This window comes from Gorilla gorilla, chromosome 13 (genome assembly GCF_029281585.2).
Source record: "Gorilla gorilla gorilla isolate KB3781 chromosome 13, NHGRI_mGorGor1-v2.1_pri, whole genome shotgun sequence".
In the NCBI taxonomy this organism is placed as follows: domain Eukaryota; kingdom Metazoa; phylum Chordata; class Mammalia; order Primates; family Hominidae; genus Gorilla; species Gorilla gorilla.
The window spans coordinates 90,732,954-90,750,061 of record NC_073237.2 but is presented as its reverse complement, the minus strand read 5'-3'; the positions used below and the strand labels follow the sequence as shown (position 1 = coordinate 90,750,061).

Sequence of the window (17,108 nt, the reverse complement as noted above, 5' to 3'; positions counted from 1 at the left end):
AAAATAGCCTGTGCCTGTGCCTTTCTATGCAAATTTTAGAATAATCTTATCTATATCTCTAAAAGCCTTTGCTGAAATTTTGATAGGATTCCCATTAAACCTGTATATCAATTTGGTGAGAACTTACATCTTTAATATATTGGATCTTCAAATCCATAAACACAGTATGTCTCTCCATTTGTTTAGACCGTCTATGATTTCTTTCATCAACATTTTGTGATTTTCTGCAAACAGACCCTACACATTTTGTTAGATTTACACCTAAGAATTTCTTCAGCTTTCTTCTTTTTTTTAAGTAATTTTAATGGTACTGTATTTTAACTTCAGTGACCATATGTTTATGCTATGACATATGATACAATTGTTTGTCTGTTTTATCTTCTATACGGCAAGCTGACTAAACTTTACTTAGCTTTAAAAGCTTTTTTTCCCTTCGTTCCTTGAGATTTTCTACATAGACAATCATGTCCTCTGCAAATAGGAACAGTTTCATTTCTTTGTTAATGATCTGTATGTCTTTTATTTCCTTTTCTTGCCTTATTGCTGTGGTTAGAACTTCCAGCTCTATGTTGAATGAGAGTGGTAAGAACAGATATAACGTTGGTTTGTTCCCAATCGTGGAAGGAAAGCATTTAATCTTTCACCATTAAGAATACTGTTCTGGCCAGATGCAGTGGCTCACATCTGTAATCCCAGCACTTTGAGAGGACAAGGCGGGTGGATCATGAGGTCAGGAGTTCAAGACCAGCCTGGCCAAGATGGTAAAACACCATCTCTACCAAAAATACAAAAATTAGCTGGGCGTGGTGGCAAGCATCTGTAGTCCCAGCTACTTGGGAGGCTGAGGCAGAGAATTGCTTGAACCTGGGAGGCGGAGGTTGCAGTGAGCCGAGATTACACCACTACACTCCGGCCTGGGCAACAGAGCAAAACTCCATCTCAAAAAAAAAAAAAAAAAAAAAAAAAAAAAAAAGAATACTGTTCCATAGACCAGAATCAGAGTAGATGTTTAAAAAAATTTTTTAATTAAAAATAAATTAAATAAAAAATACTGTTCCACAAACAGGATAACTACTACCAGAAAAAAGAAAAACATATTTTTGTGGGGTATGGAGAAATTGGAAACTTTCACATTGCCGATGGGAATGTAAAACAATACAGTTTCTATGAAAAACAGTTTGGCAGTTCCTCAAAAAATTAAACATATAATTAGCATCTGATCCAACAATTCCACTCCTAGGAATATACCCCCAAAAATTGAAAGTAGGGACTCAAACAGATACTTGTACACCAATGTTCATAGCAGTACTGTTCACAACAGCTGGAAACAACTTGAATGTTTATCAACAGAATGAATAAAGAAAATGTGAATGAATAAAAATGAATGAATAAAGAAAATGTGGTATACACATACAATGGAGTATTTTTCAGCCTTAAAAAGGAGGGACCTTTTCTGATGGATGTTTTTAAGAGACAAGCCTTGAAAATATGCCAAGTGACATAAGCCAGTCACAAAAGGACAAATATATGATTCCACTTATGTAAGGTACCTAGAATAGGCAAATTCATACAGACAAAGTAAAACAGGTTACCAGGGGCTGGGGGGAGTGGGGATGGGGAGTTATTGTTTAATGGATACACAATTTCTATTTGGGATAATGAAAAAATTCTGGAAAGTGGTGATGGTTGTATAACAACGTGAATGTACTTAATGCCACTGAATTGTAAAAATATATAGTCAATTTTGTGTTATGTATTACCAAAATTTTAAAAAGAATGTTAGCTGTAGATTTTTAGAAGATTCTCCTCTGTTCCTATTGTACTGAGAGTTTGTTTTGTTTACAAATGGTTGTTGAATTCTGCTAAAGTCTTATTGCATTAACTGATAAAATCATGATTTTTCTTCTTTAGCCTATCGATATGACCAACATTACATGACTTAAATTAGAAAAAATATTTTTAACTAAAGAAATTTTTGCTTTATGTTGGTTTATGGCCCAGGATATGTCTATCTTCATCTGTGTTTCTAAAGGCACATGAAAAGAATATGCATTCTGTTCTTATTGGTTAGAATGTCTGCCATTTAAGTTTTATTTCTGTTTGTTCTCTGGGCTTTTTGCCTCTTTGTTTTCTTTACAAATTTCTCATGGGTTACTCAAACTTTTTTATAATTCTGTCTTGATTTGCCTACAGTGTTTCTTAGTGTATTTCACTGTATAGCTTTTTTTTTTTTGAGACACAGTCTCATTCTGTCACCCAGGCTGGAGTGCAATGGCACGATCTCAGCTCACTGCATTCTCTGCCTCCCGAATGCAAGTGATTCTCCTGCCTCAGCGTCCTGAGTAGCCAGGATTGCAGGCTCCTGCCACCAAGTCCAGCTAATTTTTCTATTTTTAGTAGAGATGGGGTTTCGTCATGTTGGCCAGGCTGGTCTTGAACTCCTGACCACAGGTGATCCACCTGCCTCGGCCTCCCAAAGTGCTGGGATTACAGGCGTGAGCCACCATGCCCGGCCATTGTATAGCTTTTTAAGTGGTTGCTCTAGGTGCTACATTACATATATATAGCTTATCATAATTTGCTGGTGTCATCGTTTTACCAGCTTGCTTTTTTGTTGTTTTTATGAGGCAGGATCTCACTCTGACACCTAGGCTGAGTGCAGCAGCATGATCATGGTTCACTATAGCTTCAATCTCCCAGTCTACAGCAATCCTCCCACCTCAGCCTCCCAAGTTGCTGGGACCACAGGTGTGCATCACCACACCTGGCTAATTTTTTTAACAGATGGGGTCTTACTATGTTGCCCAGGCTGGTTTCAAACTCCTGAGCTCCAGCAATCCTCCTGCCTCAGCCTCACAAAGTGCTGGCATTACAGGATAAGCCACCACACCTGGCCATTTTACCAGTTTGAATAATTGTGTAGAACTTACCTCCCATTACATCCCCTTACTCTTTCTGTTTAAAAACATAATTTTCCTAAGCATTTCCTCTATATACATTCAAATCCACATCAGACCATACGATAATCTTTGCTTCAGCCATCAACAAGTTTAGGAAATTCATGAAGAATAGCAATGCCTACATTTACCCTGTATGTCTTCCTTACCATGTTCTTCTTTTCTTCCTGATTGTTTCAGGGGACCCTGCTATAAAGAACTACCTGAGACTGGGTAATTTATGAAAAAAAGAGGTTCAATTGACTCACAGTTCCACAGGCTGTACAGGAAGCATGGATGGGAGGCCTCAGGAAACTTACAATCATGGTGGAAGGATGAAGGGGAAGCAAGCAAATCTTCACATTGTGGCAGGAGAAAAAGCGAGCAAGAGGGAAGTGCTACACACTTTTAAACTATCAGATCTCGTGAGAACTCAGGATCACAAAAACAGCATGAGGGAAACCTGCCTCTGCACCAGAGCCCCTGTCATAGCTGCCTCTGAGCGTGTTGCCGCCACCTCTGAGAAGATGGCTGTGTTACTCACATATGAGATCCTGGCAAATCTGCCAGGGATGTCTTCACCAATGGCTATGGATTTGGCTTAATAAAGCTTGATTTGAAAACAAAAGAGAAGAATGGATTGGAATTTACAAGCTCAGGCTCAGCCAACACTGAGAATACCAAAGTGATGGGCAGTCTGGAAACCAAGTACAGATGGACTGAATATGGCCTGACATTTACAGAGAAATAGAACACCGACAACACACCAGGCACTGAGGTTACTGTGGAAGATCAGCTTGCACGTGAACTGAAGCTGACCTTCAATTCATCCTTCTCACCTAACATTGGGGGAAAAAAATGCTAAAATCAAGACAGGGTACAAGTAGGAGCACATTAATCTGGGCTGAGACATGGATTTTGACATTGCTGGGCCCTCAATCCAGGGTGCTCTGGTGCTGGGTTATGAGGGCTGGCTGGCTAGCTACCAGATGAATTTTGAGAATGCAAAGTCCCGAGTGACCTAGAGCAACAGTGTAGTTGGCTACAAGACTGATGAATTCCAGCTTCACACTAAAGTGAATGATGGGACAGAGTTTGGCAGCTCCATTTACTAGAAGGTGAACAAGAAGTTGGAGACTGCTGTCAATCTCGCCTGGACAGCAGGAAACAGTAACACTAGCTTCGGAATAGCAGCCAAGTATCAGATCGACCCTGACGCCTACTTCTTGGCTAAAATGAACAACTCCAGCCTGAGAGGTTTAGGATACAATCAAACCCTAAAGCCAGGTATCAAACTGACACTGTCAGCTCTCCTGGATGTCAAGAACGTCAATGCTGGTGGCCACAAGCTTGGTTGAGGACTAGAATCTCAAGCATAAATGAACACCGTATTGTTTAATTTTAAACTATTTTTGGCCGGGCACAGTGGCTCATGCCTGTAATCCCAGCACTTTGGGAGGCTGAGGCAGGCGGATCACGAGGTCAGGAGATCAAGACCATCCTGGCTAACATAATGAAACCCTGTCTCTACTAAAAATACAAAAAATTAGCCAGGTGTGGTGGCGGGCACCTGTAGTCCCAGCTAACCGAGGGCTGAGGCAGGAGAATCACTTGAACCTGGGAGGTGGAGGTTGCAGTGAGCAGAGATTGCGCCACTGCACTCCAGCCTGGGTGACAGAGCGAGACTCCGTTTCAAAACAAACAAACAAACAAACAAACAAACAATTTTGCAGTATACCAACCTTCAGAATTTAGTGTATCTTTTAATGTTGTATGTCTGGGATGCAAGTATTGCTAAGTATCATGTTAGACCCCCAAGTTAAAGATGATTCAGCTTTAAGATGTTACCCTTTCAGGGGTACAGAAGAAACCCAATTCCAAAAAAGGTTCTTTCAGTGGTAGACTTGGAGGGAACATGGTGGCCCCTCTGAGATGCCAAGTTTCTTTTTTATCTAGAAATGGCTGTAAGTGGAAGCTGATAATATGTAGATACTTTGTAAATTCACATTGAGTAAATGAATGAAATTGTGATTTCCTGAGAATGGAACCTTGGTTTCCTAACCCTAATTGATGAGAGGCTCATTGCTTGATTGTGTGTACAAACTCACCTGAAAGGGACTTTTTTAGACAGAGCTTCATGACCTGTTCCCACCCCAGTTCATCCTCACCTCTTTTACGCCAAAAGGTCTGCAGGGTGGGTTCACTGTGTCTTTTCTGCCATTTTGGGGTGGAGAGGGCAGATGTGATGAAGCCAATAATTCAGGACTTACTCCTTTTTGTGTTGTGTTTCTTTGCCCTTGCACCAGAGTATGAAATAGCTTCCAGGAGCTCCAGCTGTAAGCTTGGAAGAGTCTGTATGATTGTAATCACATGATGACAACACTCAGAATGTAAACTGGACTTCTGTCATATTCTCACCACTCAATTTGTTTTTTAGCAGTTTAATGGGTACATTTTAGTGTCTTGCATTTTGTGTGGAATTAATTCCTCCCCTTCAAATGCTGTAGTTAATATCAGTTAAAAAAAAAACTTGAATATTGAAACCTCAAAAATCCACCGCCCTGATCCAATCACTTCCCACCAGGACCCTCCCCCAATATTGAGAATTAAAATTCAACCTCAGATTTGAGTGAGGACACAGAGCCAAACTGCATCAGACTCCAGTACCACTCCCAAGTATGATGATTCACTAGAAGGACTCATAAACCTCATCATATAGTTATACGCATGGCTATGATTATTATAGTGAAAGGATGCAAAACAAAATCAGTAAAGGGAAATGGTTTGAGAGACAAGTCTGGAGGAAACCAGATACAAAATTCCAAGAATTCTTTCTCAACAGTCACACATGACTCTGTAATTCTTCAGTAATAATTTGCGATATGTTAAATGTTGTCTATCAGAGAAACCTATTAGAAACTCAGTGCCCGAAGTCTTAATGGGGCTAGTCAACAGACATCCTCTGCCTAGCACACACTAAAAGCCCAGATCTCATAAAGAAAGCAAGTGTCCAGCATAAACCACATTGTTTATGCACTTTAGGCACAGTAAGCTATACTTTTTTTTTTGAGATGGAGTTTCGCTCTTGTTGCCCAGGCTGGAGTGCAATGGTGTGATCTCGGCTCACTGCAACCTCCGCCTCCTGGATTCAAGCGATTCTCCTACCTCAGCCTCCTGAGCAGCTGGGATTACAGGCATGCACCACCACATCCAGCTAATTTTTTTGTATTTTTAGTAGAGACGACGTTCTCCATGTTGGTCAGGCTGGTCTCGAACGCCCGACCTCAGGTGACCCGCCCACTTCAGCCTCCCAAAGTGCTGGGATTACAGGCGTGAGCTACCGTGCCTGGCCAATTCTTATCAGTTCTGTGAGAAATCCATTGGCATTCTAATTGTTTTCCCCTATAAGTAACATAATTTTTATCTGGCTGCTTTCAGGGTGATTTTTTCATCTTTAGTCTTCAGAAGTGTACTTATAATGTATTCTGACATAGACTTATTGGGTTCATCATGTTTCAAATTTACTCAGTGAGCTTTTAAAATCTGTAGGTTTGTTACCTGCCAAATTTGCGACATTTTCAGCCATTATTTCTTGAAGTACTTTTTCAGCCCTTCCCTCCTTTGTTTCCCCTTCCAACCTCCAAAGATATAAATATTATATCTTTTGTTGTACTCCCACAATTCTTGAGGCTCTATTCATTTTTCTTTCCACTCCATTTTATCTCTGTTCTATCTTCTAGTTCACTCATTTCTTTGTTACCGCTAATATGCTGGTAAGTCTATCCCATAGCTTTTTATTTCAGTTCTAAAATTTCCATATACTTATTCTTAAAACCTTTTATTTCCTTGCTGAGGCATTCTAATTCTTTCATTTATCTCAAGCGTGTTCTTTTGGCTGTGGATATCCAGTTGTCCAAGTATCATTTGTATACACTGCCCTTTTCTGATGGAAGGATCTCGACATCCACCCTTGTAAAAAAATCAATTGACCATATATGTAAGATTTTTTTTCAGGACTGTCAATTCTATTCCACTGATCTACATGTATCCATCCTTATGCCAGTATGACACTATTTTGATTATGATAGCTTTGCAGTAAGTATTAAACTCAGGCAGTGTGAGTCCTCCAACTTTGTTTTCTTTTTCAAGATTGTTTTGGCTATTCAGGGTACCATGAGATTCCATATAAATATCAGTATGAGTCTATTTCTGAAAAAAAAAAAACACCATTGGAATTTTGATTGAACTAAATCTATAGATCATTTTGGGTAGTATTGCCATCTTAACAATATTAAATCTTCTAATTCATTCCAAGCATGGAAAGTCTTTCCAATTTATTTAGGTCTTCTGTAATTTCTTTCAGCAATATTTTGCAGTTTTCTTTATGTTTTACATCCTTGGTTAAATTTATCACTAAGTATTTTATTCTTTTTGATGCTGTTATAATTTTTTTTAATTTCCTGTTCAGATAGTTCATTGCAAATGTACAGAAATACAACAGATTTTTGTGTGTTCACTTTGTATCCTGCAACTTTGGTTAATTCATTAGCTCTAACAATTTTCTCTGTGGATGACTTAGTCCATTCCTGCTGTTATAAAAAAATTGCTGCCTGGTGCAAGCTAGTTTCTTCTAACTATTTTATTTTACTTTTATTTTTTGAGATGGAGTCTCACTCTGTTGCCCAGGTTGGAGTGCAGTGGCACGATCTCATCTCACTGCAACCTGAGCTTCCCAGGTTCAAGCGATTCTCCTGCCTCAGCCTCCTGAGTAGCTGGGATTACAGGCACGTGCCACCACGCCCGGCTAATTTTTGTATTTTTAGTAGAGATGGGGTTCCTCCATGTTGGCCAGGCTGGTCTTGAACTCCTTACCTCAAGTGATCCACCTGCCTTGGCCTCCCAAAGTGCTGGGGTTACAGGTATGAGCCACTGCGCCCGACCCTTGGGAAGATTTTTATTACTAATTCAATATACTTACTAGTTATAGTCCTTTTTTTTTTTTTTTTTGGAGACAGAGTCTTGCTCTGTTGCCCAGGCTGGAGTGCAGTGGTGCAATCTCGGCTCACTGCAACCTCCATCTACCGGGTTCAAGCAATTCTCCTGCCTCAGCCTCCCAGGTAGATGGGATTACAGGTGCCTGCCACCATGCCCGGCTAATTTTTTTTGTATTTTTAGTAGAGATGGGGTTTCAGCCTATTGGTCAGGCTGGTCTCAAACTCCTGACCTCAGGTGATCCACCAGTCTCAGCCTCCCAAAGTGCTGGGATTACAGGTGTGAGCCACTGCACCCAGCCTCATATTATACTTTTAAAAATAAGTTTTCTATACTGATATTCTCTGTTGAAAATTGTTGACTTCATTTCCTTTAGTTCCATGTCCATGGTTTCCTTGGTTCTTTGTGCTTATTAAGAAAGTTGACTTAAAGTCTTTGTGCCTGGGCTTCCTCATGGACAGGTGGGAGGCAGGCAACTTAATTGTAGCCAGGCAGTCTGAAATGCTATAGTACTCTCTCACCACTAAGCAGCAGCTTATTTCTTCACCAAGTCTTCCAGTTTTGACAAGATTCCAGAATTTTAAGGAAGTTGATTCTGACAGTTTTTGCCAGCTCATTAGTTGCTTTTGGGGAAGGACAGAGGCCTGGATTTCCCTACTATTTATTTATTTATTTATTTAGAGATGGAGTCTTGCTTTGTCGCCCAGCCTGGAGTACAGTGGCGTGATCTCAGCTCATTGCAACCTCCATCTCCCAGATTCAAGCAATTCTCCTGCCTCAGCCTTCCAAGTAGCTGGGACTACAGGCGCATGCCACATGCCCAGCTAATTTTTGTATTTTTAGTAGAGACGGAGTTTCACCGTGTTAGCCAGGATGGTCTCGATCTCCTGACCTCATGATCTGCCAGCCTCAGCCTCCCAAAGTGCTGGGATTACAGGCATGAGCCAACACACCCGGCCCCTACTCTGTAATTTTTTCTGATACATGTTTCATTTTTGTTAAATTACATGATCTCACGTATATAAAATATCCACAAGAGGTAAATCCATAGGACAAAAACGCAGATCAGTGGTTGCCAGGGGCTGGGAGAGGGGCGAATGGGGAATAACTCCTAATGGGTATGAGGTTTCTTTTAGCAGTGATGAAAACATGATGGTGAAGGTCACTCAATTTTGTTAATATAATAAAATCTTCTGAATAGTACATTTTAAATGTTGGATTGTATGGTATGTGAATTATATCTCAACCAAAAAAATTTTTTTCAGTTTTAATTCCAATGAGGAGTGAACCCCTAAATAAACCAGGAATCTTACACAAATTGATGCTATGCTATAGGTATCATTATTCCTAAACCAACAAAGTCTCCTGTACACAACAAACATTTTTAAAAATTTTAAGATTCAATGAAGGGGTTATGAAAGGAAAATAAATCTTGGGGCGCCCAAATCACTAAGCTAAAGGGAAAAGTCAAGCTGGGAACTGCTTAGGGCCAACCTGCCTCCCATTCTATTCAAAGTCACCTCTCTGCTCACTGACATAGATGCATATCTGTTTGCCTCCTTTGGAGAGGCTAATCAGAAACTCAAAAGAATGTAACTGTCCCTCTCACCTATCTGTAACCTGGAACCCCTCTTGTTCAAGTCATCCTCCCCTTGCTTCAAGTTGTTCCGCCTTTCCAGACCGAACCAATATACTGCTTACATACATTGATTGACGTCGCATGTCTCCCTAAAATGTATAAAACTAAGATGTATCCCAACTGCCTCGGGCACATGTTGTCAGGACTTCCTGAGGCTGCCATGGGCACATCCTGAGGACTAAGCTCTGATTTTTTTTATCTTGCCCAAATTCCTATCTAAGGGGTCTGGGAAGTCATGCCCTACAAACCATAAATTCTCATCAGATGGGTTTTATTTAACCCTATATATCGTGGCTTACTTTCCAATCTGACTCTGGCATAACATTATGAGACAAGGAAGAAAATCAAAATATTTAACCTCAAAATATATTTCCTTGCCATACCTTAAAATTGCTCTGCAAAGTCTCTTGTGGGAAAAATCCACATTCTATAGAGAATCCTCTTCCCCTTTGTTTTCCTTCCTTCCTTCCTTCCCAGATCCAGGAGATCATCAACTAAGAGCCAGGCACCCTTTTAGGTCCCATAAGAAACATTTTACAACCTGCTTTCTCTCTGAAGTCTGCTATCTGAGAGCTTCTTCTGCACAATAAAACTTGGTCTCCACAATCCTTTATCTTAACCTGAACTCTTCTTTCTATTGATTCCAGGTCTTCAGACAAACTCAACCGTCAACCAGAAAACGTTTAAATTTACCTATAGCCTCAGAGCCCCTGCTTTGAATTGTCCCGCCTTTCTGAACCAAACCAATGTATTTCTTAAGTGTATTTGATTGACGTCTCATGCCTCCCCAAAATATATAAAACTAAGCTGTACACTGACCACGTTGGGCACATGTTCTCACGACCTCCAGAGAGCTGTGTCATGGGCCATGGTCACTCATATTTGGCTCAGAATAAAACTCTAAAAATATTTTACAGAGTTAGACTCTTTTCGTTGACAATCCTCAACCTTGGCAAAATAAACTTTCTAAATTAACTGAGACCTGTCTCAGGTTTTCTGGGTTCACAGGGTGCTAACTAGTTTCTTATTAGCTAACATATTGTGCTTACCAGCTCCCTTTCTATGTTACAACTATAATGCATGTTACAATTCTCCTCTCAGGCAAAAGCCCTTAGGAAAAATGCCTAAATGTCATGTTGCATATAGGTCAGGTTTTTCTACATAATTCAGATCTGATGCATAACAAAGTACCAGGAAATGCAATTTTAAAAATAATAAAATACACAATTTCAATACTTCAAATAACATGCATCATAACAAACCAACCTCTTTCCCTTTATGCAACAAGTAGTTTTTGACTAAGAGACACTATTCTAGATATGGAAGCTTTGTCTTAAAATGCTAAGCCTCTTAGATGCTTATATCTTTTCATCAATTTTTCACAGATGTTAGATATAGTGAACTCCAAGTTTCTCTTCAAAGAATCAGTATGTCAGTATGTTCAGCTCTCTTATTCTTTGATTCTCCATTTTAAAGTTTAACTTCCTGGTTCTCTTCGCCCCCTTGCCTCTAGTTTCAGTAAACAACTTTCCCGCCAGTTCTAATCAGTAGTTCACATCTGTTCCCCTTGTCACCTGCTTTGACCTGAGTCACCCCTGGTCACCTGCTCTGGCCTGAATCATCCTGAGTAACCGCCCTTCCGTCAAACTGCCCACCCCACCACTCTGGCTGGTACCCCTGCTCTCTTTAAAATAGCCAGCCGGAATTAGCTTAGACTGTGGGGTCCAACCCTAGCGAACAGGGGAATGACACAGCAGTGAGGCTACCTGCGTCAGGAATAAGAACCCCTTCCCCTCCCTTGCCCAGGTGTGCTCTCACCATTACTCCATTCGCGAGTTGCACCATTCTATAGAAGTAAAAATTGCCTTGCTGAGAAAATTAAATTTATGTTTGAGTGCTGTTTCTTTGCAGCACTGAGGAACAAGCATTTTGTTTCTAACACAAAGAAATGGCTAAAACAAACAAAAATGTATATTGAGAGAAGTTGGTCACAGACAGAATAAGGTTTAGGGCCTGCTAAAGATTCCACAGGAAGTGGAAGAGTAAGGACAGAAAACATAAGCCAATATTCCATGTTTTGCAAGAATGCTTCTCTGTTAACATACATAGTAAAGTGCAACACACGGAAGAAAAAAGTCTCCTGCTACCTTGGAAAAAAATCCTGAACTGCCTGTGCTACATACACATTTTCTCTCAAAGATGTTACAGATTTCTCTCAAAGGTGTAACAAATAAGGGACTCACAGCTCTCAGTGACGTTCTCATAAGATCAAAACCATTTTTAATTTATCCAGAAATATGCAAATATCCACCATGAGCCCCAGAATATGATTACATACAGATCTCTCATTCTACACTTGACATATTTATAGCACAAAGCAAAACTGAATTAGCAAAAATGACAATAAATATTTTGTGTAATTGATAAAATCAATACAAAAATGCCCTGCCTGGCAGCTATTTATGTTGTCAGTAAGTGTTAATTCCATTCAGCTACATCAAGTTCACATGCTGCCTAGCTGGTGGAGAATAATCTATCTTCAGAGAAGTAGGCAATCTGGACCTTTAAGCATAATCTTCCAATTTTTAAGTACAGAAAACTCACTTTATAAAGTGTGGGCCTGCAAAACTAAATCTACCCATGCATCACACAGAAATAACAGGTTAGAGCCCTCACCTATACACAGAAAACTAATGTGGCTAAAGACCACTGGCTGTTGAAAGCTTCCCACACGGTGAGGGATAGCCTGCCAGTCACCTCATCTCTGAAAAGGGATAGGATTCCTGCCCCATTTTCTTTCCTTTTTTTTTTTGAGACGGAGTCTTGCTCAGTCACCCAGGCTGGAGTGCAATGGTGCAATCTCGGCTCACTGCAACCTCCGCCTCCCGGGCTCAAGCGATTCTCTTGCCTCAGCCTCCCCAGTATCTGGGATTACAGGCATGCACCACTGTCCTGCGCCATTTTCACAGCAGTCTCTTCCCCTAACTCTTCAGCTTGCCAAACCCTTCAGGGGCAAATCAGACAATTTCTCTTTTGAGAGCCTTCTTATACTTTTTTTTTTTGAGACGGAGTCTCACTCTATCGCCCAGGCTGGAGTGCAGTGGCGTGATCTCGGCTCACTGCAACCTCAGCCTCCTGGGTTCAAGTGATTCTCCTGCCTCAGCCTCCCTAGTAGCTGGGATTACAGGCGCCCACCACCATGCCCAGCTAATTTTGTACTTTTAGTAGAGATGGGGTTTTACCATGTTGGCCAGGCTGCCCTCGAACTCCTGACCTCAGGTGATCCTCCTGCCTCGGCCTCCCAAAGTACTGGGATTACAGGTGTGAGCCACTATACTTTTGTAGGCCTTCGGAGTCACTGGGCACATAAGCATGGATGTCCAGTATTTTTATTTTAACTGCCCAGGATGTGATGGTCACAGTTAACTACTTGGTAAATAACTGAGTCATAAATGTAGCAAATAAGACTGAGAGAAAGCTCCAGATAAGATGAGTCACGCCTACAAGATCAAGATAGGCTTTGCCTAACACCAAGAAGGCAGCCTTCAGGACAAGAAAAGATTATGAAACCTTCCTGCAATAGCTAGGAAGAAATTTCAGAACTTACCTCCTTCCTGGTTGTCAGGAGTCCTGGTGCCATATCCCTGCTCTCTGGAGTACTCTTCCTAGAGGAGAGTCAAGTTGCAGAGGCAAATCTGGGGAAAGAGATGAGAAGTGAGAGAGGTACTTGGGAAGAACACCCTTCACACTCTGTCCAGCCTCCCAATTCAGTAGGGAGTAGAGGAACAGGGAAGCAACAAAGACAGGTTGCAGAGGGCATCGGTGAAGCCCATTCTTAGCCAGTGTCTTATAAAAAAAGCCCACAGAGCTGGGCCAGCAACAGGCTAACATCCAAACTCTAGTTAGGGAATGAAGCCCCCATCTTCCAGCAGCTGGGTGAGACTTTGTGTGGACTCCATTAAAAGAAAAAGGCCTCAGAGTGCCCTCAAGTGAGCATTCATGTTAAAAAATAAAATGCCTCATCATACTGAAAACAAAAGCATCCCATCCATATTTACCGTGAGGCCAAAGGACAGGTTCCAGGAAGTCCAAAGCAGAAGTTCCTGGTTTTGAGGGAGACATGAAGCAGGGTGGAGGCCATAACCTGAGTTTCCTTCTATGTGACTCTGGCTGCACCCTTCCCTCCACTCACATATCAAAAATTAGGTCCCAAAATTTGAAATGTGACTTGGAATTTAGGAACAGGCAGTCAGTAACTGACCTAGTTTTATAACGAGTCAATTTCATAAAGAGATTTTTAAGAAGCAAGAAGTAGGGGTAGATTTTTTCTTAATGAAAATATTTCTTAAGAGATAAATCATACTTCAGATGACAAGTATAGGTCTTGACTGGATCCTGTCTTGCACAAATGAATGAGAAAAGCAGACTACAAGAGACAATTCAATATGTGATGAGAATTATTGTTAATGGTGTTAGGTTTTGAGAACAAAGCTCTGATTTTTCTAAATCTTGCCAAAATTCCTATCTAAGGGGCCTGGGGAGTCGTGCCCTACAAACCATAAATTCTCATCAGATGTGTTTTATTTAACCCTGTATATCATGACTTACTTTCCAATCTGACTCTGGCATAACAAGGAAGAAAATCAAAATGTATTACCCCAAAGTATATTTACTTGCCATACCTTGAAATTGCCCTACAAAGTCTCTTGTGGGAAAAATCCATATTCTATAGAGAATCCCCTTTCCCCTTTGTTTTCCTTCCTTCCTTCCCAGATACAAGAGATAATCAACTAAGAACCAGGCACCCTTTTAAGTCTGATAAGAAATATTTTACAACCTACTCTCTCTGAAGTCTGCTATCTGAGAGCTTCCTCTGCACAATAAAAATTGGTCTCCACAATCCTTTATCTTAACCTGAACATTTCCTTTCTGTTGATCCCAGGTCTTCAGATAAACTCAACCAATTGTCAACCGTCAACCAGAAAATGTTTAAATTTACCTATAGCCTGGAATCCGCCCCCCTACTTTGCATTGTCCCGTCTTTCTGAACCAAACCAATGTATTTCTTAAATGTATTTGATTGATGTTTCATGCTTCCCTAAAATATATAAAACCAAGCTGTACACCGATCACCTTGGGTACATGTTCTCAGGACCTCCTGAGGGCTGTGTCACGGGCCATGGTCACTCATATTTGGCTCAGAATAAATCTCTGAAAATATTTTACAGAGCTTGACTCTTTTTGTCAACAGTGTGATCATGATATTCTGGATATGGAGGAAACAGTCATTAAGAAATGATACAAACGTTCTGTGGTGTGAACTAACATGTTTGCAACTTTTTAAAAATGCAACACTTTCAACAAATGGATAGCATTAAAAATACAGTAGAAAAAATATAATAAAAAGAGCTCTTATAGATCTTATAGAATAAAAAGAGAATTAAAGAGACACCAATCGGCCTGGTGCGATGGATCATGCCTATAATCCCAGCACTTTGGGAGGCCAAGGATGGATCACGAGGTCAGGAGTTCAAGACAACCCTGGCCAAGATGGTGAAACCCTGTTTCTACTAAAAATACAAAAATTGGCCAGGCACAGTGGCTCACGCCTGTAATCCCAGCACTTTGGGAGACCAAGGTGGGTGAATCATGAGGTCAGGTGTTCAAGACTAGCCTGGTCAACATGGTGGAACCCCATCTCTACTAAAAATACAAAAAATTTGCTGGGCGTGGTGGCGGCACCCATAATCCCAGCTACTCCGGAGGCTGAGGCAGGAGAATCACTTGAACCTGGGAGGTGGAGGTTGCAGTAAGCCGAAATCACGCCATTGCACTCTAGCCTGGGCAACAGAGCAAGACTCTGTCTCAAAGAACAAAAAAAAGGGACCCCAATCAACTGTAACGTGTGAACCTTGTTTAGACATTTTTGAGGCAATTGAGGAAACCTGCGCATGATTAGATATTAGACAACATTTAAAAAATCAGTATAAATTGTATTAAGTTTAGGTTAAAAATGGTCTAACCGATGTTCTCTGCAAATAATTGTGTCTATACTTAAATAAAAAGAGAGTGCAGGCCAGGTGTGGTGGCTCACGCCTATAATCCCAGCACTTTGAGAGGCGGCTGAGGCAGGTGTATCACTTGAGGTCAGGAGTTCAAGGCCAGCCTGGCCAACATGGTGAAACCCTGTCTCTACTAAAAATATAAAAACTAGCCGGGCATGGTAGCAGGCGCCCAGCTACTTGGGAGGCTGAGGCAGGAGAATCACTTGAACCTGGGAAGTAGAGGTTGTAGTGAGCTGAGATCGCATCACTGCACTCCAGCCTGGGTGACAGAGTGAGACTGTCTCAAAAAAAAAAAAAAACAAAAAAACAGAGAGTGCAGAGCCTACAGCTGACATCATATTTAATGGTGAGAAACTAGATGCTTTCCCCCTAAGATCAGGAACAAGGCAAGGATGCCCCCACGACTCCTATTTTACATCACTGATAAGATAATGAAAAGACAACCCACGGACTGAGAGAAAATACAGGAAGAAAAATGACAGAATAGGAGAAAGAGAAATAGACCAATGCATAATCATAGTTAAGAAAATTTATTACACCTCACTCAGTTAATGGAAAAGTGAACTGACAATAAGTCAGGAAATGGATGATCTGGAAAACACTATTGGGCAGTACTGATCTAATGGACATTTGCAGAACACCAAACCCAACAAGTACAGAATACATATCCTTTATAGGTGTACACAAAATATTCACCAAAGTAGATGAAATACTGAGGCATAGAAAACAAATCTCCAATTTCAAAGGACTATAGTCCCCAACTTACAATGGTTCAACTTATAATTTTTCGACGTTATAATGGTATGAAAGCAATACACATTCAGTAAAAACCATACTTCTTTTTTATTTACTTTTTGAGATACAGTGTCTCACTTTGTCACCAAGGCTGGATGCAGTGGCACAATCATAGCTCACTGCAGCCCCAACTTCCTGGGCTCAAGCAATCCTCTTGCCTCAGCCGCCAGAGTAGCTGTGGCTACAGATGTGTGCCACCATGCCTGGCTATTTTTTTATTTTTCATAGAGATGGGGTCTCACTGTTTGTCCAGGCTGGTCTAGAACTTCTGGCCTCAAGTGATCCTCCTGCCTCAGCCTCCCAAAGCACTGGGATTACAAGGCATAAAGCACCATGCCCAGACAAAACCCTACTTCAGATTTGGAATTTTAATCTTTTCCAGGGCTTGCAATGCTGGGCAGCAGCAGCAAGCCACAGCTCCAAGCCAGCCACACGATCTTGAAGGTAAACAACCCATACTCTATAGTGGACCATGTTGCCAGATGATTTTGCCCTTTCTGAACCAAACCAGTGTATTTCTTAAGTGTATTTGATTGATGTCTCATGCCTCCCTGAAATATTATATAAAACCAAGCTGTGCCCCAACCACCTTGGGCACATGACTGCCCAACTGTAGGCTAATGTAAGTATTCTGAGCAAATTTAAGGTAGACTAGGTTACGCTCTGATGTGCGGCAGGTTA

The 17,108-nt window shown here is 41.0% G+C and overlaps 1 protein-coding gene and 1 pseudogene across 3 annotated transcripts in view; one reads left to right on the top strand and one right to left on the bottom strand.

The window, feature by feature from the left end:
- ZNF169 (zinc finger protein 169) overlaps positions 1 to 17,108 on the bottom strand; it is a 42,930-nt gene that overhangs the window by 11,967 nt on the left and 13,855 nt on the right. For 2 of the 3 annotated variants that reach the window (XM_055349949.2, XM_055349951.2), the window contains exon 2: positions 13,175 to 13,262. In XM_055349949.2, the coding sequence (XP_055205924.2) occupies positions 13,175 to 13,207 (33 nt within the window). In that variant the 5' untranslated portion in view covers positions 13,208 to 13,262. Of the gene's footprint in view, positions 1 to 5,206; positions 5,289 to 13,174; positions 15,919 to 17,108 lie in introns of those variants that run through there. The other variant, XM_055349952.2, reaches the window with a different exon arrangement.
- Positions 567 to 4,315, top strand: LOC109028149 (voltage-dependent anion-selective channel protein 1-like; annotated as a pseudogene).